The sequence below is a fragment of the Schistocerca gregaria genome, chromosome 2, assembly GCF_023897955.1.
Source record: "Schistocerca gregaria isolate iqSchGreg1 chromosome 2, iqSchGreg1.2, whole genome shotgun sequence".
Classification (NCBI taxonomy): Eukaryota; Metazoa; Arthropoda; class Insecta; order Orthoptera; family Acrididae; genus Schistocerca; species Schistocerca gregaria.
Window position 1 is genome coordinate 672,167,249 of NC_064921.1, and position 25,540 is coordinate 672,192,788.

At 38.9% G+C, this 25,540-nt stretch overlaps 1 protein-coding gene across 14 annotated transcripts in view; it reads right to left on the reverse strand.

Moving 5' to 3' along the window:
- The window catches only part of LOC126334721 (diacylglycerol kinase epsilon-like), a 189,051-nt gene that overhangs the window by 8,243 nt on the left and 155,268 nt on the right, over nt 1-25,540 (reverse strand). For 7 of the 14 annotated variants that reach the window (XM_049997255.1, XM_049997258.1, XM_049997252.1 and 4 more), the window contains one exon: nt 4,735-4,868. In XM_049997255.1, coding sequence (XP_049853212.1) covers nt 4,735-4,868 — 134 coding nt within the window. Of the gene's footprint in view, nt 1-4,734; nt 4,872-25,540 lie in introns of all 14 variants that reach the window. The other 7 variants (XM_049997246.1, XM_049997250.1, XM_049997247.1 and 4 more) reach the window with 1 other exon arrangement.

The following is a 25,540-nucleotide window of genomic DNA, read 5'->3' on the forward strand; positions in this document are numbered from 1 at the left end:
TTGCTATTTGGGGAGCAAAATAACTGATGGTGGTCGAAGTAGAGAGGATATCAAATGTAGACTGGCTTTGGCAAGGAAAGTGTTTCTGAAGAAGAGAAGTTTGTTAACATCGACTATTGATTTAAGTGTCAGGAATTCGTTTCTGAAAGGATTTGTATTGAGTTTAGGCATGTATGGAAGTGAAACATGGATGATAAATAGTTTAGACAAGAAGAGAATAGTAGCTTTTGAAATGTGGTGCTACAGAAGAATGCTGAAGATTAGATGGGTAGGTACAGGGAGATGAAGAGGCTTGCACAGGATAGAGCTGCATCAAACCAGTCTCACGACTGAAGACCACAACAACAACAACAACAACAGAAATGAAAGGAGAGAAAGTAAAAATAATGAACATTTGTCTTTTTCTGTTGGATGAAAAAAAATAGGAAGCTCACATTAGAACACAATTTGCTATCTGTAAAGGATAGTAATACAATTACACGAAGGAAAGCCAACTGTTTCCCTTGCAATCACATGCTGAAGTATATTTCGTAATGGAGTATTAGATATTAAAAATGTGGAGATTTTATCAATAAGCTGCACATCAGATATTTGCAATATGGATAGAGTAAACATTCTTACAAAGTAGCAGCAGATGAAACACTTTGAAAGATTTAAATCTGTTATCTCTCATAGACAGGGCCTCTGTTTTGTTGCAGAAGTGAGATGACGGGTTGGCCGCGTTCGGTTCTAGGTGCTTCAGTCTGGAACCGCGTGACTGCTACGGTCGCAGGTTCGAATCCTGCCTCGGGCATGGGTGTGTGTGATGTCGTTAGGTTAGTTAGGTTTAAACAGTTCTAAGTTCTAGGGGACTGATGACCACAGATGTTAAGTCCCATAGTGTTCAGAGTCATTTGAACTATTTTTTTGAGATGACGGTTGCAGGAAACGTGCTAGCAATTAAAAATTAAAGATAAAGAAAAATATCATGTATACAGAATGTGATTTTCACTCTGCAGTGGAGTGTGCGCTGATATGAAACTTCCTGGCAGATTAAAACTGTGTGCCGGACCGAGATTCGAACTCGGGACCTTTGCCTTTCACGGGCAGTTTTAATCTTCCAGGTAGTTTCATATCAGCGCACACTCTGCTGGAGAGTGAAAATCTCATTTTGGAAACATCCCCCAGGCTGTGGCTAAGCCATGTCTCCGCAATACATTTTCTTTCAGGAGTGCTAGTTTTGCAAGGTTCGCAAGAGAGCTTCTGTACAGTTTGGAAGGTAGGAGATGAGATACTGGCAGAAGTGAAGCTGTGAGGACTGGGAGTGAGTCGTGCTTGGGTAGCTCAGATGGTACAGCACTTGCCTGCGAAAGGTAAAGGTCCTAAGTTCGAGTCTCGGTCCGGCACACAGTTTTAATCTGCCAGGAAGTTTCATATCATGTATAATTAAGGACTATCAGTCTTTTTTCCTTTAATAATTCACTGTTCTCCCAGCTAAAGGAGGCCCTGGTTCTAAAAGCTAGCAATTGTGTATCTTCCAAAAAGTTTACAGCTGCTGTTGTTTGGTGAGTACATTCCCTCCATCAGTGTCATCAGTTTTCCATTCAATGATCACATTGTTAGAATGTACGTAATTTGACTGTTATTGCTATAGTAGCAACATTTTATGCACTGTGGTAAATGAGATGATAAGGCATCAAAAGAATCACAGCCAATGGCGAAAGCTACAAGACAGCATAATTTCCAAGATACATGTGTCTGAAACGGGACACGTTACGCAACCAAAGACACACAGAATCCAGCCTTATTGCATTTCTTTGCATAAAACATATAACAATGAACAAAAATGTGAAAATCATTAAGTCACATTTGTTCTAAAAAAGGACTCATTATTGCAGTTAAACACTTATGTTATGGATGGATTGAAGAAGTTAAAGGGGCCAAACTATAAGGTCATCGGTCCTTTAAACCTTTGTGTGTCAAGCTGGGAATAGTCCACAGAGAGGAAGGACAAAAAGGACAAATACCAATGGACTCAAACGCATCTGAGAATCAAGAAAACCATGAGATAGAAGCAAGTAGATGTGAGAGAAGGGAAAAAGAGTGAAGATGGGAGAGTTGCGCCACCCAGAAAGCAGTTAAAGCCCCCTCACCCGAGACATGTTATGCGGCCAAACTTCACATCCAATTGGTGCTTCCAGACTCTCCATTACTACAAGAAAACTAGCTACATGGGCAAGATAAAATCTCAGGAAACAGAACAATGATGACAAATTTGTCAACCAACAACAGATGTAAAAGAGAAGAATTAAAAAGGTGATACCTGCTGGATCCAGGCCAGACCACCGAGCAAGGGCCACCATGGGCCCCTTGGTGTGGAGCTAGCAATGGGGCACCCCTCCGGTCCCTCAAGTGACCAAAGAGGCTACTGTGCCTTACGTCATAGAGAGAAGTAAAAACTTCTTTCACAGGTAAAACATGAAACCAGATCAGCCACTTTGGCAGTCCACTAGCACCAGAGGTAGCATGTCAACAAGCTTACGGTTTTGCCACTACGGTAGCCAAATTAGAGATGTCCAGCAAGATGTGGACCACCTTAGACAGGCACAACACTGACAGTGGTGTGGATCCTCACATTGGAGGATACGGCTGTGGGCCAGCTAAGTGTCGACAATGCAAAGTTGATAGAGGACAGTAGATTCCTTGCGAGAAGCATGAAGGGAAGTCTGCCACATGGTCGTGGTCTCCTTTATGGTTTGCAATTTATTTGGAAAAGTAGGGCACATCAGTCTGAATTACAAGCCTTTAATGACCTTCAACGATTGTTGGCATAGAGTTGATCGAAGGTCCAGTTCCAGCCCCCACCTCTAAAGCCTGGGAGCCAACTTGGAAACTGGTCAGCATGTTTGTTCCCTGGGATCCCACTGTGACCAGGGGTCCACATAACGACAACCAACCATTCAGCATGGTGGATATCATACAGGAGATCCTGAACAATCACAACCAATGGGTGTCATGGTTGACTTCGTGGAGACTACTCAGGCCAATTAAGAATGACTCTCCAGTGCATGAATGAAGGTGGCTGAGGGCTTGAGCAATGGCTATCAATTCTGCAGCGAATAAACTGCATCCATTTGGAAGCGAGTGTAGTTCACTGCCTCTTGCATGTGTGTAGGCAAAACCAGTTCATCCATTGACTGTTCAGCCATCAGTGTATGTCATGTCTGAGCCTGGAAATGCATCAAGGGCAGCCAGCAGATTGAGAGAACAGAGCAAATTTTAATTTTTGAAATAACTGCCACTTGCCCAAACCTGTCCTCAAGGTCTTAAAAAAAAGAGGGTTTGCAGTCAAAATTGAATTCTCATTTGTACTAGATCAAACCAAGTATTTGGGAGGGGGGGGGGGGGCTATTTCTCACCTGGTCTCTGAGCTCTATGTTACTCCCATAATGTAGCCAAGGAAAGGAACATTTTTGAGTCATACTTCTCTGCCTAGTAATATGTCTTAGCTTCAAAAGTGACTGCTGGGGGCATGTACGCTTCATATGAGAACATTCTGCTATGGTACCACCTATTCCGAATGACAGCTCTACTCATAGGTGCCATCAAGCCTGGCCAGTAAACCATTAATCTGAGTCCTTGTGCCTGGCACATACTTCTTGGCTTGCATGGGGAGATTCCACTAACAGTGTGATCCCTGTGTGCTCACCACTGTGCTTGTACTTGATGACTCTTCCCACGACAGAATGATTACCATGCTGTGTTTCGGGTGTAGTATGGTTCCAAGAAAGAAGGGTGCAAAGAAAGAAAGGCACAAAAGGTGGAATATACACTGCGCCAGGTGGCCTTCCCTGCATGATCCACATTTTGTAAAATTTAGAAAAGAAGTAGCAAGTCAGACACAACAAGGGGACCACATAATTAATAATGAAAAGGTGTATAACGCTGGAAGATAAGAAAATGAATGTCCAAACACAAACCAGATTCAAGCACAATTGGGACCAAGAAGACTACTAATGGAAAAGTAGAGAGAAAAAAAAGAATATGAGAAAAATAGACCTGCAGCACGGAAACAGAAATAGCACTATAAGGGCTGTGGCCCTGTGGTGGCCAAGGACATATTCATGAAAGAGATGTGAGCCCCTGGGGGGAGACACTCAAGTGACTATACACAGGATACGAATGTACAGGAAACATTTCTTAAGCAAATAAATACACTGATCTGTATATAAAATAGTGCAATCTACAGTTGTAAATAGATCTGGCAATGATGTCCAGCCTACTGTAATGTGGCCAAAGTTAGTTAATTTTCTTTCACCTGACTTTGTAAAATTTGAGGTGCATACACATTGGTCTTTTTTATTTTATTTTATTTTTTTTTTTTTCACATGGAATCACACCCACTTCACCAAAGCTTGAGTATACTGCTTTGAGAAAGTCACACACTAAACTGTGCTCCACCTGATTTAGATTGATACCAGCCAAAATTATTATAGTGTCATGACACTATAGTATAAATCCATCTTCCATACATGTCATTTGTAAATAACTTTCAAAATGAGTGCCACTGCACCAAACATTACACTACAGAAATTCCTTAACTTGGATGAAGCTATGGAATGATATCCACTCCTTTATAAATTCCTGACAGAGATGCAAATTCTGAATGAAAACTGATATATTGTAATTATCAAAATTAATTTTCGTTTTAAGTTGACACCAAAGTATTAAAGGAGAAAACAAAATATTTGTTACCTTAACTTGTGATGCTTGGCCAAATCTATATGGCTGAGACAGGCCCACTTGTAGCTGTGCAATGTGGAAAGATGAATAAATTCCTACAACTTCCAATTTACCATCACTGATGTTCTGAGAAGGCACTGTTTCATCTGCTAGAAATATGGGAGAAAGGCTGCGTTGTACATTTTGGTGAACCACAAATAGAAAGAGTTAAAAATTATACACGAATTTCAAGATAATATTTTAGCTCACTTCTGTAAGAAAATGCACATACGAAGAGGATTAACTGCAATGAGTAACAGAGTTTTAAGTTTGGTTGTACAATAAATAACATATGAATTACAAATATACTTTCACGTTCATGTAGATTCACAACTGTCTAGTAGAAATAGTTCTACTCATCTATAGATCTCTTCTACAAGGACATTAGACATGCCTTGGTATTACAATTTAAGAACAACAAAAATAAAGAAATCCATGTGTACTGATACTTACATACTTATAAGTCTAGTATAAATACAAAATTGAATACAGGTAATGCATGGGAAGGTTTAAAAATAATGAATAGGAAAATGGGAATGTGGGTAAGCTACTATGAACAGCATAGTGAATGCATTACCATAGCCCAGATAGACAAAAAGCCAGCACACAACACAGTATCACAAGTTTATATGTCAACTAGATCCACAGATGATGAAGAGATTGAAGAAATGTATGTTGTGATAAAAGAAATTATTCATGTAGTTAAGGATGATGAAAATTTAATTGTGATGGGGGAGTAGAATTCAATGGTAAGTAAAGGGCAGGAAGGAAAAACTATAGGTGAATATGGACTTGGGGAAAGGCATGAAAGAGGAAATCGCCTGGCAGAATTTTGCACAAAGCATAACTTAGTCATCACTAATACTTGGTTTAAGAATCATGAACTAAAGCTGTGTATGTGGAAGAGACCTGGAGACATCAGGAGCTTTTCACTATAAAATGGGAACACACAGATTTAGGAACCAGACATTGAAAAGCAAGACATTTTCAGGTGTAGATGTTTTCTCTGACCACAATTTATTGGTTATGAACTGTAGACAAAACTAAAGAAATCGCAAAAAGGTAGGAAATTAAGGAGATGGAACCTGGATAATTTGGAACCACGAGAGATTGCTAAGTGTTTCAGAGGGAAGATAAGGCGACAATTGACTATAACAGGGGAAAGGAATGCAATAGACAACAAGTGAGTAGCTTTGAGAGATGAAATAGTGAAGCCAGTAGAGGGTCAAATAGGTAAAGAGACAAGGTCTAGTAAAAATCCTTGGATAACACAGGAGATATTGAATTTAACTGATGAAATCAGTAGACACAAAAATACAAATGCAGCAAATGAAGCTAGTAAAATGGAATATTAACGTCTAAAAAATGAGATTGACAGGAAGTGCAAAACAGCTTAGCAGGAATGCCCAGAGGACAAATGTAAGGATTTAGAAATGTATTTCACTCAGGGAAAGATAGATACTGCCAACAGGAAAATTAAAGAGGCCTTTGGGGAAAAGTGACACAGCTGCACAAATATCAAGAGTTCAGATGGAAAACTGGCACTAATCAAAGAAGGGAAAGCTGAAAGGTGGAAGGAGTACATAGAGGGTCTACACAACGGAGATGAACTTGAAGGCAGTATTACAGAAATGGAAGAGGATGTAGATGAAGATGAGATCAGAGGTATCATACTGTGAAAAGAATTTGACAGAGCACTGAAAGACCTCATTTGCATCTGCATCTACATCTACACAAATACTTTGCTAATCACACTTAAATGCCTGGCAGTAGGTTCCCCGAACCATCTTCACAATAATTCTCTATTATTCCGTTCTTGAGCAGCATGTGGAAAATTGAACACTTATATCTTTACGTGCGAACTCTGATTTCCCTTAATTTAAGGTGATGACTGTTTTTCCTTATGTAGGTTGGCGTCAACAAAATATTTTTGCATTCGGAGGAGAAAGATGGTGATTGAAATTTTGAGAGAATATCTTGTGATAGCAAGAAATGCCTTTGTTTTAATGATGTCCATCCTATTTTTTGATAACACAAAATGTGCTGCCCTTCTTTGAACTCTTGTGATGTACTCCATTAATCCTATCTGGTAAGGATTCCACACTGCACACCAGTACTCCAAAAGAGGATGGACAAGCGTAATTATGGCAGTCTTCTTAGTAGATCTGTTGCATCTTCTATGAATTCTGCCAATAAAATCCAATCTTTGGTTCGCCTTCCCCACAACATTTTTCTGGCATAATTATGGCAGTCTTCTTAGTAGATCTGTTGCATCTTCTATGAATTCTGCCAATAAAATCCAATCTTTGGTTCGCCTTCCCCACAACATTTTTCTGTGTATCCTTTCAAATTTAAGTAGTTTGTAATCTTAATTCTTTGGCATTTAGTTGTACTGATGGCATTTAGATTTGACTGATTTATTGTGTAACTGATGTATAATGGATTCCTTTCAGCACTTGTGGTGTCACAAGGCTTAGGCCTGTCCCACCCCTCATTCAATCGACCAAGACTTATACGAATAACTGTAAGAACAGTTATTATTATTATGTTCTTTAAGCTTGTTTTTGGGTTTTCAGAAATACTGTGGGAAGAAAGTTTATTTATGTTGCAGATAACATGGAAGATGTTGCCCAACGATCACCACTAAAGTTCAATGTAGCGGCAAGTTGGCAAGGAATAAAATGAATGCTGCAAATTAACGCAAGCCATGGAAGAGCCTGGGCCGCAAGAGCGTCGAGCTTCCTAGGTCGTTGTTGGACAACATCAAAGGAAGAGATATTCTGCTTTCTCTTTGTAAACAGATCGATCGGGTCTTGAAAGGTTCATGTAAAACGTATAGGCGGGTGACACATTAGGTGGGACTGGATGCCTGTAATACTTCCACAGTTATTGAAAAAGTGTTAAACGGCAAAACCAACAGTTCATTAGCTAAAAACTAGTGAAGATATAGGAAAGGAAGAGTTGCGGTGTCAGAATGAAAAGTGATATATCGCTCAGCAATGAAGAAGGATGTAAACAGCAGGTGTTACGTGGTGAAAACAAAAATAGTAAGTCTGTAATTAAGCATAACGCTACGTAACACAGCACACTCACACTCATATGACATCACACTTTTCATTATTTAGGGTTAATTGCTAATTTTTGTACCATACAGATATTTCTTATAAACCATTTTGCAATTTGTTTTCATCTTCTGGTGACTTTACAAGACGATTAACGACAGCATCATCTGCAAACAATCTAAGACAGCTGTGGCCTCTCTGACAGGAATTTATGAATCCTGTCCCATAAATGAGACAATATTCCATAAGCACGCAATTGCATTACAAGCCGTTAGTGAGGTACAGTGTCAAAAGCTTCCTGGAAATCTAGAAACAGAATCAATTGCACATCCCTTGTTGACAGTACTCAAAACTTTGTGTGAATGAAGGGGTGGTTGTGTTTCAAAAGAACAATGTTTCCTAAATCCATGTTGAACAGTCCGTTCTCTTCAAGGTAATTCTTAAGGTTCAAACACAATATATGTTCCAAATTGCTGCTGTGCATCAATGTTAATAATATGGCCTATAATTTAGTGGATGACTCCTATTGCCTTTCTTGAATATTGGTGTGAGCTGTGCAGCTTTCCAATCTTTGTGTATGAATCTTTTGTCGAACAAGTGGTCGTATAAGATCGTTAAGTATGGAGCTATTGCATCAGCATACTCTGAAAGGAACCTATTTGGTCTACAGTCTGGATCGGAAGACTTGCTTTCATTAAGTGATTTAAGTTGCTTCACTACTCCGTGGATATCTATTTCTAAGTTACTCATGTTGTCAGCTGTTCTTGATTCGAGTTTTGGAATATATACTTCATCTTCTTTGGCGTAGGAATTTTGAACCTTTGTAAAAGATCGCCAATGATGGGGATTTTGCATTCGTTTAAATTTCTCATGCATTTTTCGTTGTTCCTGCAACAGTGTTCTGACCTGTTTTGTGTATCATGTGGGACCAATTCCACCTTTTGTTAACTTATTTGGCATAAATCTCTCAATTGCTGTCAATTATATTTCTTTGAATTCAAGGCACATTTGGTCTACAGTTACATTGTTTATTTGGAAGTACTGGAGATTGTCTCTCAGGAAGGCGTAAAGCAAATTTTTATCTGCTTTTTTGAATAGATATATTTTTCATTTATTTTTGTTGGATTTGGGAGTTACAAAATTGAGTCCGTCTACGACCAACATATATTCACTAATCTCTGTATCACTTTTGATGCTCATTATAGGTTCCATATTTTTTGTTGCTAAGAGGTACAGTGTGTTTCTACAACTGTTTACTGTTCATGTGGGCTCAAGAACTAAAAGCTTGAAATAATTTTCAGAGAAAGCACGTAGCACAATTTTGGATTTAAACATGTATTTGTGCCAATATATCGAGGGTAAATTGAAGTCATTAACAACTATGGTTGCATGAATCTGGCATGTATTTGAAATTAGATCAAGTTTTTTTGAAGCTTTCAGCAATTGTAACATCTGAGTTTGGAGGTCAGTACAAGGATCCAATTACTATTTCATTGTTATTGCCAAGAATGACCTCTGCCCATACTAACTCACAAGAACTACCTACTTCAGTTCTGCTACAAGATAAAACCCCTTCTAACAGCAATAAACATGGCACCACCAGTTGTATTTAGCCTGTCCTTTGCAAAAATTTCAGCTGCACTTAACACAGGTTTTAGCCAGCTTTCAGTGCCTATAATGATTTGTTTCTCTATTACAGGTCGGAGCTCTGGTACTTTGCCAACACAGCTATGACAATTTACAACTGTTATATTGATGATTCCTATATCTAGGTTCTTCATCTGTTTGTCCTGAACCCTTTGAGACTGAAGACCTTTTTGTGTTTCCACAAGACCCTCTAACCTATAAAACTGACCAGCCCATGCCACACAGCCCCCGTAACCACTTGCAGCCACCTCCTGCAAGTAGTGAACTCTTTGCCTATTTAGTAGAACCAAAAACGCCACCTCCCTATGGCGCAAGTGAAGGAATCTGTAGTGTACATGGTCACAGAACCATGTGATCCTCTGGTTGAGACCCTCAACTCAGTTCTGTCCCAGAGGTCTGCAATCAGTCCTGTCGACTATACTGCAAATGGTGATATCTGCTCAAAACCAGGGAGAATCTCTTTGGTCCAAAGTGGCATACATCACTGGTACCGGCAAGAGCCACCGCCTGCAGTTAGCTGCACTCTGTGCTCTCTTCATGGCATGCAGACGGACCCGTTCCACATCTGGAAACACTCCACCCAGTATGCCCACAGAGTGCACACTGACTTTTTTCTCTCTCCTTGGCAGCCATTTTCTATGGGAACCCATAACACTCCTAACATTAAAGCCAATAATCCCACCTTCTATGACTGCTCAGATATTGGAGACTGAGAGGTTTCCTCTGAAACAAGACAAGGCAGTGTCAACTACAGACAGCACTGGGAACCTGTTTGCTACACTTGGGAAGCCTTATGTTCGGCCACCCCGAGAAGTCTGCTGCACCCTGAGGTGATCTCTCACTCGAACGTGGGTGAGGTGTCAATTTCGATGCGAGCAGTAACTGGGCTGACCACCGGTACAGACTGATCAGTGAACTCATGGGTGATGCTGATGTGTGTTGGATCCCCACAGCTGGCCACAACAGTGATGCCCATGCACTGCAGCCTCAAGCTGTGTAATTGATGTCAACACAGCTTGGAGCTGAGAGCAAAGTGTCAACAACTTGGCTTGTATTCACACACAGCAAACACAGACCCAATCTGTACTAAAGACCATGAACTACTATACTACATAGGCAAACAAAGGACTATGGACACGCACTGCAGACCTCTACTGGAGCCAATGATGAAAACATATGAACTGTGTCTAATACATCAGATTAGCACACATACATTCAAAAAATAAACTAACAAAGCATGCAGGTGAGACTAAATAATTTGCTACTTGTTAGGAACTAGTCAAATGTCACAAAATCGGTTACTTCCCCACTGCTGCTCTATCTTGGCTGGCAGCTGCTGCCTGACCTAAGTCTAAACAAGGCCCCGGGAGTAGATGACATACCATCAGAACTACTGACAGCCTTGAGTGAGCCAGCCATGACAAAACTATTCCATCTTGTGTACAAAATGTACGAGATAGGCAAAATACCCTCAGACTTCAAGAATAATGTAGGATTGGTTTAGGAATTAAAGTTAAGGGAGAAGAAATGGAAGCTTTTGGGTTTTCGAATGACATAGTAATTATATCAGAGACAGCAAACGACTTAGAAGAGCAGCTGAATGGACTGGACAGTGTCTTGAAAGTGGGATACAAGGCGGACATTAACAAAAGCAAAATAAGAGTAATCGAGTGTAGTTACATTAAATCAGTTGATGCTGAGGGAATCTGATTAAGAAATGAGTCACTAAAAGTAGTAAATGAGTTTTGGCATTTGGGCAGAAAAATAACTGCTCATGGCAGAAGTAGGAAGGACATAAAATGTAGACTGGCAATGGCAAGAAAAGTGTTTCTAAAGAAGAGAAATTTTCTAACAATGAATATGGATTTAAATGTTAGGAAGTCTTTCCTGAAAGTATTTGTATGGAGAGTAGACATGTGCGAAAGTGAAACATGGAGGATAAACGGTTTAGACAAAAAAGAGAACAGCATATTTACAAATGTGGTGCTACAGAAGCATGCGCAGATCATGTAGCTAATGAGGAGGTACTGAATGAAACTGAGAAGAAAAGAAATTTGTGGCACAACCTGACTAGAAGAAGGTATCGGTTGATGGGACACATTCTGATGATCAAGGAATCACCAATTTAGTATTGGAGGGAAGCATGGGGGTAAATATAATAGAGGGAGACCACCAGATGAATACAGTAAACACTATCAGAAAGATGAAGAGGCTTGTACAGGATAGAGTAGCATGGAGAGCTGCATCAAACCAATATTCAGACAGAAGATGTCAACAACAACAACAACAATAACAAAGTTTATATTTACAGATTGATCACTTGAAAATGGCTGTAGAGGAAAAAAATCAGCTGATTGTGTTAGATATGTTCATTTTTGCTTAGTAAATACAGCCATGCAGAGGAAAAAAAAAGTATCACTTAATAATTCTTCTCGTACATTTCTCAAATTAATGCTGTCTTCAATAACAGAAATGTTTCATAAAAATCTGTGATAATTAAGCTTATGCTACAGCCGAAAGGATGAGATTCACTAATAGCCTTCATTACACATTCAGTATCCACTGTTGAATAAATGCCCCCTCTAGAATTTTTCCAATTTTTTTTTAGCTATACACATGCAAGTGGTTATTTTCTAATGTCATTTACCCACGTCATCACTTTCGCCTTTTTTTATATGTTGAAACGAAACAAACTACTTGCTTTGTTCTTACATTCTCCTGGTTTAATGTCCTTCCTGTCTCCATTTCATTTCATTTGAATCATTGTTGCTTGCCCTTGTAATCACCAACATTAAACTCTGAATTCCTCTCTGAACCACCCTAGTTATCAAACAGTTTGCACATTAATGAGAACGCTTTGCTTTCATACATCCAAATTGATTATACACACTGATTGTAGATTGTAAGCTTTTTCCTAACTTTTTAGCTATACACATACTTGTTGCTATCGGCTAAAGATCTGATGGTTAGTTTTGATGTGAAGTTTCTATTCATGAATGTACCACCAGTGTCAGACATGGTGACCATCTTAGAGGAAAGTGTGGTACCTGACATCTACAAACTAGTGTGCCACTGTTTAACAACCACCTATTTAAGGTGGAAAGGGGAAATTTATGAATAGATGGATGGTGTAGCTATGGGTTCCCCTATCTCACCTATTGCAGCAAACATCTTCGTGGAGGCATTTGAAGAAACAGCTCTCTGGCCCTCACCATTATGCCCTGATTGCTGGCTCTGATATGTTAATGATAGCTTCGTCATCAACTACAGCAGTTCCACCAAAATCTCAGTCAACAGCATAGTAAAATACAATTCACTATGGAGATTGAAAAGAATAGGATGCTGCTTTTCCTCGACATGGAAGTTTACCGTAAACCTGATGATAAACCTGGCCACAGAGTATACAGAAAAGCCACCTTCTCCCACCATCATCTTACACAGAAGTCCATCCTTCACACTTTAACTGGGAGGACCCACAGAACCAGTGATGACAAACACCTGAAGGCAGAACTACAGGGAAGAGCAGATGGCTGCACAGGACATAGCCCTATTACCATACATTACCGAACATTGTAGTGTTTCCAATACTGGTAAGTTTGAAAGAAGCGTTAGGGAGGAAATCAACAAAATGATTAATAAAAATATAATTGAACGTAGCTCCAGCATCTGCATAACCCTTTGGTTTAGGTGAAGAAAACTGCAGGTGGAGACTCATTAACATTGATGAATTGATATCCAAATTTGAGAAAGCAAGGTTTTTCCATATGATGGACCTGACTGCGGGATATTGGCAAATTAGGTTACATCCAGAATCAAAGAAGTATACAGCATTTTTGTTTGGTGGTAAATCATACCATTTCAATGTATTGCGATTCAGATTTAATATTTCTGTATCCATATTTATATGTGTGCTGGATGAAGCATTAGGGAGAGATTTCTTGAAGTATTTAATAATATATGTAGATGATATCCTGATAATATCACCTTCTTGGGAAGAACATTGTATAACATTGCGTAAGACTCTGAAAAAATTTAAAGAGACAGGTTATGCTATCTAAATCATATTCTGCGTGTCAAGAGTTTACGTTTTTAGGGCATATGGTAGGGGTGCAGGGAATTAGACTGGACCCTGAACGCATCAAAGCTATTAAAGAATGTCCACATCCTAGAAATGTAAGACAGCTGAAGGGATTTATAGGAATAGCCGGATACTATCAATGGTACATAAGAGGGCAAGAAATGAATGACCTGAAAATTTTAAGTTTATTAAGGAAGAGAGTACAATGGATTTGGGATAAAGAGGTGAATGAAGTATCTGAAAACGTCAAAATAGCACTTGTTGAGTTACCCATATTACATCATCTGGTTATGAGCGAACCATTTAAAATTTTAACAGATGCATCTGATTATGATATTGCAGCAGAACTTTCCCAAGGAGAGCGGGATCTAAATCATGAAGAACACTGAACCATAGCTTTTGGTAGCTGTAGTCTGAACAAACACGAGTTAAATTACTTGGCTACTGAAAAACAACTGTTAGCAATTATAGAAAGTATCCAAAAATTTCAAACATTAATATGTGGTTCAGATATCCACATTTGTACAGATCATCAAGCTTTATCTTTTCTAATGAGTTGTCATTTATTACATAGTACGTTAATGCACTGGATGCTTTTCCTACAGGAATATTATATTAGCATACAATATGTAAAAGGTCCAAGAATATTGTACCGGATGCTTTGTCTAGGTTACCCGTAGGCATGGAAGAATTAAAACGCATGGAAGGACCCGCTGTTATATTTGCAATTAATTTTATGTGAGCAATTAATTTTATGTGATTAAAACATCTGAACATCAGATTACAAGAGATGGCTCAGAGAATAATGCAAAAAATATCCATCATGATCCCTGTTTTACAGAAATGTTTTCTATATGTATCCAAAATTTCTTATCTCCTAATCAAGTAGGAAAATGGAAAATTATAGGTCATAATTTGTTTTTGAAAGGCAGCGTGACATCCAACAATGGCGCTCATGCATTCCTAACGTAATGGAAGATGCACTTGTGGGGTATGTTCATACAGGATATGGATACTTTGGAATAAAAACAATGTATAGCTCATATGAATAATTTTTATTATTTTAAAAAGCTAGGGCATAAAGTAGCATTTTTAATTATAACCTGTGAAATCTGTCAGAAGGTGAAAGAGAATAATACTCGTGTTAAGTACAAAATGTATTCGATTATCCCTAAGTTCTCACAGCAGCAGATTATTTTGGACCAATTCAAAACAGAAAGGGAGGAATTTTATACATTTTTGTTATCATAAAGTGTTGGTCAAAATATGTTAAACCATACCCAATCAAAAGAGCAAATACCCAAACAGTTATACACTGTTTACAATAATACTTTCTGGAGGTAGGTAAACCAAAATGGTTTCTCACTGGTAATGGACCACAGTTCGTGAGTAAGGAATTTAAAAAGAGTTTCTTGCTTGGGAAGGTATTCATCAAGCATTTATATCCAACTATAATCCTTCCTTGAATCCATGTGAAAGAGTTATGAAAGAAATTGGGACATTATGCTGTACTTACTGCCATGAAAAACATACTTTATAGGTGCCAAAAATTAAAGACTTTGAACTTATTCTAAATGAATTACCACATTTGTCAACAGGGGTTATCACCTTTATAAGTAACAGGCAAACCTTTTGTAGGAGAACCTCTCACTAAATATTTTAGTTGGCCTGAACAACCAAGTGTCAATTATGAATTGAACCAAGAAATCATTTCTCAGAATTTAGTTGAGGAGGCCCGGCAAAGGGTGAGTAAGCATAATGAGAAAGCTGTAGAACTTAGAACAAGGTCAATGACCTAGTTCTTATAAATCAATACCTTCAAAGCTCTGACATGAAGAAAGAAACACAGAAGTTTTTCCAAAAATATGAAGGACCATATCCTGAGTACAAACGGTAATCCATCCCACAACGTTATTTTTAGTGGATCCTACAACTGGATCAGAAAACGGAAAGTACAATGTGAAAGATGTAAAGTTTTATTTCTTCCAGGGTCATTAACATTCTTAGTTAATGGGCAGAGTGACAACCATCAGGTCCCTGAGTTGTTTTCGGTATTTCTTCAGTAATAATTTTTCTGCACTGAATTCCCCCAAATTCATAAACTATTCTATCAGCCCACATTTAGAGGTACTGGAAAAAACCATACCAGTGAGAATTTGTGATTATGTCATCCAAAATTGCTCATGGTAAGAGATTTTCTTGTTCCAGTCTGTTAGATGTCCTGACTTTGATCAGCTGCAGGATGAGGTTGAAATTTTTACACATGTTGTCTCCGATCTCAGTCATTTGGCACAGCCTTGGGGCAGGATATATTAGGTGCCTGGTCAGTTCTTATCTCCCTCGGTCATGGGAATACTATTCTCAGACTGTAATATAGTGAAGCCAGCTTTTGCCTTTTTTGCTCTACATGAGGTTTCCGTCCTCGCTGAGCTGGCCTTAGGACAACCGCGTCATTCTTTAGCAGATGTACCGCCACAATCGGACCAGAGTTCACATTTATATTTCCTAATGCTATTTGTCTTAATGAACAGAAGTGAATATTATGTTAGCAGAACATATAATATTGGATGACTAATTAAATAATGATGATACTATAGCATATGATTTTCTACTTTGTACAAAATATTTTATACCTTTTATGAGATATGATGTTGATGGGAGGGTTTGTATCAGTTTGAAAGGGGTGGGTACTGAGATGACAGCAAGGTTTACACGAACACATAAATCACAACTAACAAAAAACACACACAACACCTTTCATACAACCCTCTTGAACAAGTGTGACTGATTCTGCATCATTTGCCATTTCCATAGGGTTGCTAAGATTTCCTTCAGGGACCTCAAGGGTGAAGGTGGAAATGTCCATTCTGTAGGAGACGATTTCACATCAAACCTCTTCTGGCTTCTCACTCAAGTACCTGCGAGGTAGGGATCCTGGGGAAGGGGCGTGGAAAGGGTTTCCAGTCTTTGGGGCTATCTTCTTTCTGTTCTTCAATCTTAGCAACCATTTCTATTTATTTCCTTTCTTACTTCTCATTTGAGGACCTATCTATTTTTTCCCTCTTTCCATATTCACATAGTTCTATCGCAGAAGTCTTTCCTACTTTCAGTGGTTTCTAATAACCTACATCTTATCTTTAGATAAGAAGGCAGAAGAATCAGATGACACGAACACATGTCCACTTTCATACAAAAAGAGACAGATACACAACAACGAGGTAACAGATTAGAAAGATGTGAGAACCGCCAAGTGTTGTAGGGGGAAAGATAATGGTACATCAGGAAACATGCACACATTATTAGTTTTTTATTATGATGGTTCTACATCGTTTACTTATATAAAAACTATCACATACATATAAGAACTATGAACTATGATGATCGTATATAAAGTGTACATTAGAAGGAGGTATGAGTAATGAAAGAGAACATAAGCCAAAGAAGTGTGAGATAGTGGGACTCGTATAGTCTAAGGAAACATGTTATCTACTGAATAGTATGCAGACATGGAATCTATTAGGAGTCCAGAAGTTGAAAAGTAGAGGACGACTCCAGGAATTAGATGAAGTATTAAGAAGCAAATGTGTAGTGTAGAATAGATTTTCTATTTTTACCAGAAAATATTTAATTATAGTATACATAGGAATATATAGAACAGGCGTATCTACATGGGGATATGACGACCTGTGGCATGCAAAATAGGGATGTTTTATAAAGGGTTGTACCTACCAGAATCGAAAGAGGAAGTGCATTCATATGGTCTACCTAGGTACTGATCCTAGCTGGAGGGGACAGTATCATGACAGAAGTCACATATTTTATAGGGATTATTCTGGTAATTCTATACACAATGAGTATTTTACGTGCTACATAAGTTTACAAGTGTGAAAAGGAACACTTTTATGGTACCCAGAGTTCCTCCAAACTACATAAAATTATAAATAATACCTACTTTGGAAAGGGAGTATTAAAGATGAAAATGGAAAATAAGATTTCTCAAGTATCACAAACTCCTGTCTGGACCACTAATGAATACTCAAGTCTAGTTATTAAAGAATTGCTCAGCTAAAAAAAGGGGGGGGGGGGGGGAGACAGAAAGAAAGGACTGTTGGTGTGAAAAATGTATATCACGTGTCCGATCTGGGGGGGGGAGGGGGGGGGTATGTAGTGCTTCGAGAGTTTCCAAGTAAATTCTAAAATCAATCGGTCTTCTACTATATCGAACGCACAATATTTAAAACATTTGCCTGTCTGTGTGTGCAGTCTAAAGTGTGTAATAAGAAGACTGTAGACATGGCGGTCGAATGGCACCAACAAGTGTTTGCTGGTCGCGTCATGGAAGCCATAGTGAAAGAACAAAGAGTGTTTATGTATTCTGTGCTGTTTTATAACTTTGACTATTGTAGTAGAAAAAAAGAACAGTTGAAATATTGTTAATTATTGTACACTTGAGGGTCATCCAAAGCATTAGAATGTGTGGGCAAAATTCTCCACCGAGCCTGTACCAAGTCAATCTTTCAGAATAATAACAAAATAAAAGATGTTCTAGGCTCAACATAAGATGCAGTCAACAAGCTAAACACAACAAGAGACTACAAAATCGAAATTGGTTGCAAGTGTGGACTGGTGTATGTTGGTGATATGGGACAGCCAATCAGCACACAAATTGCAGAGCATGAAAGATATATCTGTCTAGGACAACACACCAGGTCAGTGGTGGCAGAACACCAGGATGAGCGCAATAAAGAGATAATATTCTGTGAAGCCTGTGTAATGGAGAAACAGTCATTTACGATGAGGAAGTTGGAGAGGCAATAGAACAAGCCAAGCAGCCCATAAACATGATTAGAAAGTACGGGTATAGGCTTCTGGTGTTCTGGTTACCAGCAGTGAAAACATATGGGAAGACAGCATGCACAAAGCCACTCACACAGGCATGTGGGAGACCGCAGTGGTTGCATGTACACAGAGCGCAGGTGTGCCACAGCCCACACATTGCACCCAACAATTAAACAGGGCTATGCCACAGCTGCATCCCACTTCGAATTCACCTGTTTCCAGCAATGGCAATAAATAATGTAAACACCAATCAAGCATGTCTTTATCCACCAATCACAAGGAATAAAGACCAATAAAGAATACCCAAGACCACTCCTCCTATCCTCAAGTACCCTATCAAATTACGCAAACAGCTTCCTCTGCTACTACCTAAGATCTAAAGTGTCTCTCATTCAGCAGTCAGCTCAGGACAAAGCATTGAGGAGTTGAGTTGTTTTGAGGGAGGAGACCAGACAGCGAGGTCATCAGTCTGATTGGATTAAGGAAGGATGGGGAAAGAAGTCGGCCGTGCCCTTTCAAAGGAACCATCCCGGCATTTGCCTTTTGCCTGGAGCAGTTTAGGGAAATCATGGCAAACCGAAATCAAAATGGCTGGACGCGGGATTGAACCGTCGTCCTCCCGAATGCGAGTCCAGTGTGCTAACCACTGCACCACCTTGCCCGATAAAGCACTGAGGAAGGCCAAAATGTCAGACAATGTTAAAGACTGATAATGTGATCAACCGCCCAGAAGAATTTTGTTGACAGTGATGGTAAATTGTTCTTTGCAGACCAATTGGAAACTTAGTTCTGAAAACTACTTAGCTTAAAACTTTTGTCTATTATGGAAATGGAACACTTAGATCGTAATAGATAAATGTTTCCAGAAATGACTGGAGACAGCTGCCTTTTGTGATGATAGAGTTTTTATTTTCTCATAAGCAGTTTCAAATCACTTCATGTCTTATCCTCAGTTAGCACAGTTCTTACTAGTACTGTAGTTTAGAGAATTGTGTGGGTCACTATGTAGTGTTATTTGATCCCAACGGATTACCGCCTAGTGTACAAGTCTTTTACAAAGCAGTGTTTATGTTTATCAGTAATGTTAATTAAATGAATTTAAAAGCAAAAAATGAAAAATCCAGGGTGGTATAATGACAATACTATGAAAATGACAGATTGCTACTCACCATCTCACCATACAGCGGAGAAGTTGTGTCACAGACAGGCACAGCAAAATAATTGCTAAACAAGCAGCTTTCAGTCAGAAGGCTTTCCTCTGAATTAGACAAAATACACACGCATATTCAAGCAAATGCAGCTCACACACACACATGAGCACTGTATCTGGTTGCTGTGGCCAGTTGTTTAGTAGTCTTTTTGTTGTGTCTGACAGTAGCTATCTATCCTTTTCATAATATTAAATTAATGTTACGTAAATTAAATTACTTTTTCATAGATAACAAATCCCGCAATCCTATATCAGTTCCATCCATTGGATCTGATTTTAAAAGGTGCCAGAATAAACATAATTGTGAAAATATTGCAGTATAAAAGATTTTTTTTTAAAAAACAATGAAGCACCAGAATTAAAGAGGGCAGTCATTTATTTAGATAAACTGTGGATTCATACACACAACACTGTTAATACATGTTGCAAAGAGAAGAGTGCTCTCATTCTAGGCAATGTTTCATTGTCATGAATGCTGAGTTTCATTTTATGTTCACTTCTCCTCTGTGCCTGTAACAGGAAAACTTTGGCCTGGTGTAGAAACAGACAAAAAGAAATTCATAGAGACAAGAAAGGCTGAACTTCTGACAATAATCAAGGGGCTCCAACCTTCTCTCTTTATTCCACTGACAAAATTTAGCGAGAAGATTGTCGTTTCCTATTCCCACCACATCATCTAGACCTAAATTATACCGAACTAGCCATGAATTTGCAAAGGATAAAATCTATTGTAATAATATGTCAAGCTTCCTGCTCTATGGTTACCAGAACAAATAAGGGCTTTTGCTGTTGATAATAAAGCATTGTATGTCACTTAGTCTGGTACAAGCATTTTGATGTAGCACTACTTCGGTGACTTATGCATAAATTTAGCTGAGTTTGCATTCAATCAGCTTTCCAGTTGGTCTCAAGATGCTGAGTGGAGAAAAATTTGAAGTGGAGATCGGGAATCGAACTCAGTACCTCAGCATTACTAGCCAAAAATGCTAACCTCTTTTTTAAAATTTTATTTTTAAGGTTTACTTACATATTTATATAATAAAATGAAATTAACGTGTAACTGAAACAATCTCCAAAGTTAGAATGTGGTGCATATAAAAAAAAATTGAATATGAACCCAAGACTTCCTGAAAGCAAAGTAGATACTGTTGCATCTTTTTCAGTGTATGATTTCAGTGGATTATGAAAACTAAAGACCATGTGACTAGTTTGCTTATGGTGCTTGCGACATTAGCTTTTACTACTGTGACACTTGAAAAGCTGTGTATCACAGTTAAAAGTGGGTGACGATCACTGGAGAGGAGATACTTTGTTGGGCAAAGAAACTGTTGAAACCAGTTTCTGTTCTTATTATTAACAGACATTTTACTAAATAGCACACACAGACGTATGGCACATAATTCCATTCACCTGTAAGAATAATTATGCTTACACTGTTGCTACCTCTCCTCCCTGCTTTTCAGGCACAGACACAATAATGTTGCCACTTTCACCAGGTAAACAGTTCACTTTCCTCCATAATAATTGGATATTTCAGTGAGCTGTTCATGGGAAATGCATAATGAGCCAATGTGCATATAAGTCACTGCTGTGAAGACAACTGCAGATAGTTTGGATTGATAAGCTGGGTCTTACTGCTGTTTGCTGAGCTTGCAATGGGTGATCTGAGATTCTATTCTAATTGGCCGTGAGCATGTGGTAACAACTACATATGGCTGTAATTTGCAATGAACCAAAATCTTCATTCTAATGCTTAATATTGTTAAAACATTAGTCCACAGTAACAGAATGCCACTGTAGGGCACTAAAGATGCATTTGCTATTTCACTCAATGATTTATAATTTTCTATATTATTATAGCTTTCCATGCCATTAACAAAGTAAGTCACATTGTACCATCTTTATCCATAAAAATGTAAGCACATGTTCTGAAACCCTTTAGTAATACAAATCATTTTATTCAAAGATGTCCCAGATACAACATTCTCCACAAGATGTGCAGAGGTACTCTTATTGATCTCTTAGCTAATGGAAGAAACATTAAGGTTTAATGTACTACTGGCATTAATGTCATAAAAGTTGGAGTGACATTCTGGATTAATGAAGAAACAGGTAGGAAAATGGAAATGCCTATTCAAAAGACCCACTGAATGTCATTCTAGTCCAATAACCAATACACTCACTAAATCAGTTTCATCCCAGAACAGTAGACAACAATGTGTTTGAAGTTCTGAAAGAGTGCAGGCCATACATGAAGATGAGTTACTATGAACGAAGTGTTAAATAGAAGAGGTGCATTTCACTGATGGTTTCCAGATCAGAAACTTTATTTTCTTTTGAAAATTAAGAGCATAAAGAATGAAGGCCGCCTGCCTCTCACAGAGCTATTTCTGTGGTATCATTTCCAGAGCTTGTAAAAAACAAAGAGTACATCTACATCTACATCTACATTTATACTCCGCAAGCCACCAAACGGTGTGTGGCGGAGGGCACTTTACATGCCACTGTCAGTACCTCCCTTTCCTGTTCCAGTCACGTATGGTTCGCAGGAAGAACGATTGCTGGAAAGCCTCTGTGCGCGCTCGAATCTCTCTAATTTCACATTTGTGATCTCCTCGGGAGATATAATTAGGGGGAAGCAATATATTCGAAACCTCATCCAAAAACACACCCTCTCGAAACTTGGATAGCAAGGTACACCGCGATGCAGAGCGCCTCTCTTGCAGAGTCTGCCACTGGAGTTTGCTAAACACCTCCATAACGCTATTACGCTTACCAAATAACTCTGTGATGAAACGCGCCGCTCTTCTTTGGATCTTCTCTATCTCTTCTGCCAACCCGACCTGGTATGAATCCCACGCGGATGAGCAATACTCAAGTATAGGTCGAACGAGTGTTTTGTAAGCCACCTCCTTTGTTGATGGACTATATTTTCTAAGGACTCTCCCAATTAATCTCAACCTGGTACCCACCTTACCAACAATTAATTTTATGATCATCCGTACGCATACTCCCAGATCCGCTGCAGATATTCCTGCATTTCGCTACAATTTTCTAATGCTGCAACTTCTTTGTATACTACAGCATCATCCGCAAAAAGCCGCATGGAACTTCTGACACTTATCTACTAGGTCATTTATATATATTGTGAAAAGCATAACACTCCCCTGCGGTACGACAGACGTTACTTTAATGTCTGTAGGCGTCTCTCCATTGAGAACAACATACTGTGTTCTGTTTGCTAAAAGCTCTTCAATCCAGCCACACAACTAGTCTGATATTCCGTAGGCTCTTACTTTGTTTATCAGGCAACAGTGCGGAACTATATCAAACGCCTTCCAGAAATCAAGGAAAATAGCATCTACCTGGGAGCCTGTATCTAATATTTTCTGGGTCTCATGAACAAATAAAGTGAGTTGGGTCTCACACAATCGCTGTTTCCGGAATCCATGTTGATTCCTACAGAGTAGATTCTGGGTTTCCAGAAACAATATGATACGCGAGCAAAAAACATGTTCTAAAATTCTACAACAGATCGACGTCAGAGAAATAGGTCTATAGTTTTGCGCATCTGCTCAATGACCCATCTTGAAGACTGGGACTACCTGTGCTCTTTTCCAATCATTTGGAACCTTCCGTTCCTCTAAAGACTTGCGGTACACGGCCGTTAGAAGGGGGGCAAGTTCTTTCGCGTACTCTGTGTAGAATTGAATTGGTATCCCGTCAGGTCCAGTGGACTTTCCTCTGTTGAGTGATTCCAGTTGCTTTTCTATTCCTTGGGCACTTATTTCGATGTCAGCCATTTTTTCGTTTGTGCGAGGACTTAGAGAAGGAACTGCAGTGCGGTCTTCCTCTGTGAAACAGCTTTGGAAAAAGGTGTTTAGTATTTCAGCTTTATGCGTGTCATCCTTTGTTTCAATGCCATCATCAGTGTCTGGATATGTTATTCCGAGCCATTTACTGTTTTAACGTTAGACCAGAACTTCCTAGGATTTTCTGTTAAGTCGGTACATAGAATTTTACTTTCGAATTCATTGAACATTTCACGCATAGCCCTCCTTACGCTAACTTTAACATCATATAGCTTCTGTTTGTCTGAGAGGTCATTAAGTTTTAATTATCATCTCAAAAATTAAAGTCAAACACTTAATTAGTTGTTTGTTTTCAGGTCCATGCCTTAAGTCTTGGTACGAATGGAAATCCATGAGCCACAGTACTGAAGAAAGCCACTAGAGGAGCCAAAAGACGGTTCAGTCTACTGAAACATGGAGTATTCTAAGTTCATTCATTTTCTGCATTTGAAGGGAAAACAACACTACAACAATCCATACTGAGTTGGTGAAAGTGCATGGTAATAGTGCACAATCATATGGCACAGTGTTTAGGTGGAGCAGGCACTTTCACCGTGGGCAAACAAGTCTGAATAATGAATGATGAGTTTGTCTGTCAAGATCCAGGAATTCCAAGAGAAGTGGAGGATGTAGTGTTCAAATAATGGTGTGTCACATACAAAGCAACAATGAAAAAAGTAAAAGTTAGTCATCAATCAGATTTCAAAATCTTGCATGACATTTTGAACATGACAAAGGTTATCACCTGCAGGGTTCTGTAACTACTCACACACGCCGAACTGAGTTAACAATGGTATTGTAGCAACTGTGTCAGGCCAATCCAGATGTCTTCTATAGCAACCACATCACCATGGATAAGTGCTTGGTTATCACTATGAATCTGAGATGAAGCTTTTAAGTTGTTACTGATGTACTGCCTGTTGGGTTCTGTGTTGGGATGTTTGACCTTCATTTCTCATATTTCACCAGCACAAGTGGCTAGCCTTGTCAATGGTTCACACTCCATTGCTGGTGTCAGATTTGGAGTGAAAACCTTTGCCAGCCAGTCTTGTTAGTGAAATTTCAGTAAAATCTTTAAACAAACATCAGCCAAAGATACCAAGACAGAAGCCAACATGCAAAACATCAACAAGTGGCCACAAAATCCTTCACAATTTTGTAAAGTTGTTACTGTTGCGGGTTTCAATCATGAGACTGCTTTGATGAAGTGCTCCGGAGTAGTCTCTCCATAACTACTGTGCCCTACATTCATTTGAACCAAAGTACTGCATTCAAGCTTTGGTGTCTCTCTACAAATTCTGTACCCAGACTTCCCTCCATTAACAAATTATGACTCCTTTATGTCTCAGTATGTGTCCTATCAACTGACACCATCTTTTAATTAGGTTATGCCACAAACTTATTTTTTCTCCAATTTAATTCAGAATCTCCTCATTAGCTATTCAATCTCCCCATCTAATTGTAAACATCCTTCTGCAGCACCACATTTTAAAAGCTCATATTCTTTTCATGCCTGAATAGTGTATTGCCCATGTTTCATTCCGTAAAAAGTTATACTCCATACAATACCTTCAGAATAGACTTCCTAACATTAAATTTATATTTGATGTTAACTAATTCCTCTTTTTCAGAAACGCTTTTCTTACTATTGTCACTCTGCATTTTGTAACCTCTCTATTTTGGCCATTATCAGTTATTTGCTACCCAAATAGCAAATGCTTTACTAGCAAAGTATGCAGCAGAAACACGTTGATTCACGACATCCAAAATAGGGGAAGATGCTGTCACTATCGAGAGATGCTGTCATCATTGCGCATGGTGATGAGTGTTTTTGGGACTTCCATGGTGTGGTGCCCACAGGTGATACTCATTACAGGCAAATCTCTGTCACGCACTTGAGTGTAAATTGTAGGGTAATCATGAAGATGTAGTTGCAGATGTAGGAACACACGATCAAAATCTGCTGATAATGCTATGAGGGGCTGTCAAGACAAAGCATCGTGGGAAGCTATCCAAAAGGGTGTTTCTCTCCATAACAATAGTCTAGTTCATTCTGCACAGCTGTAGTCCTTGTATTTTCTTGGTACAGCAC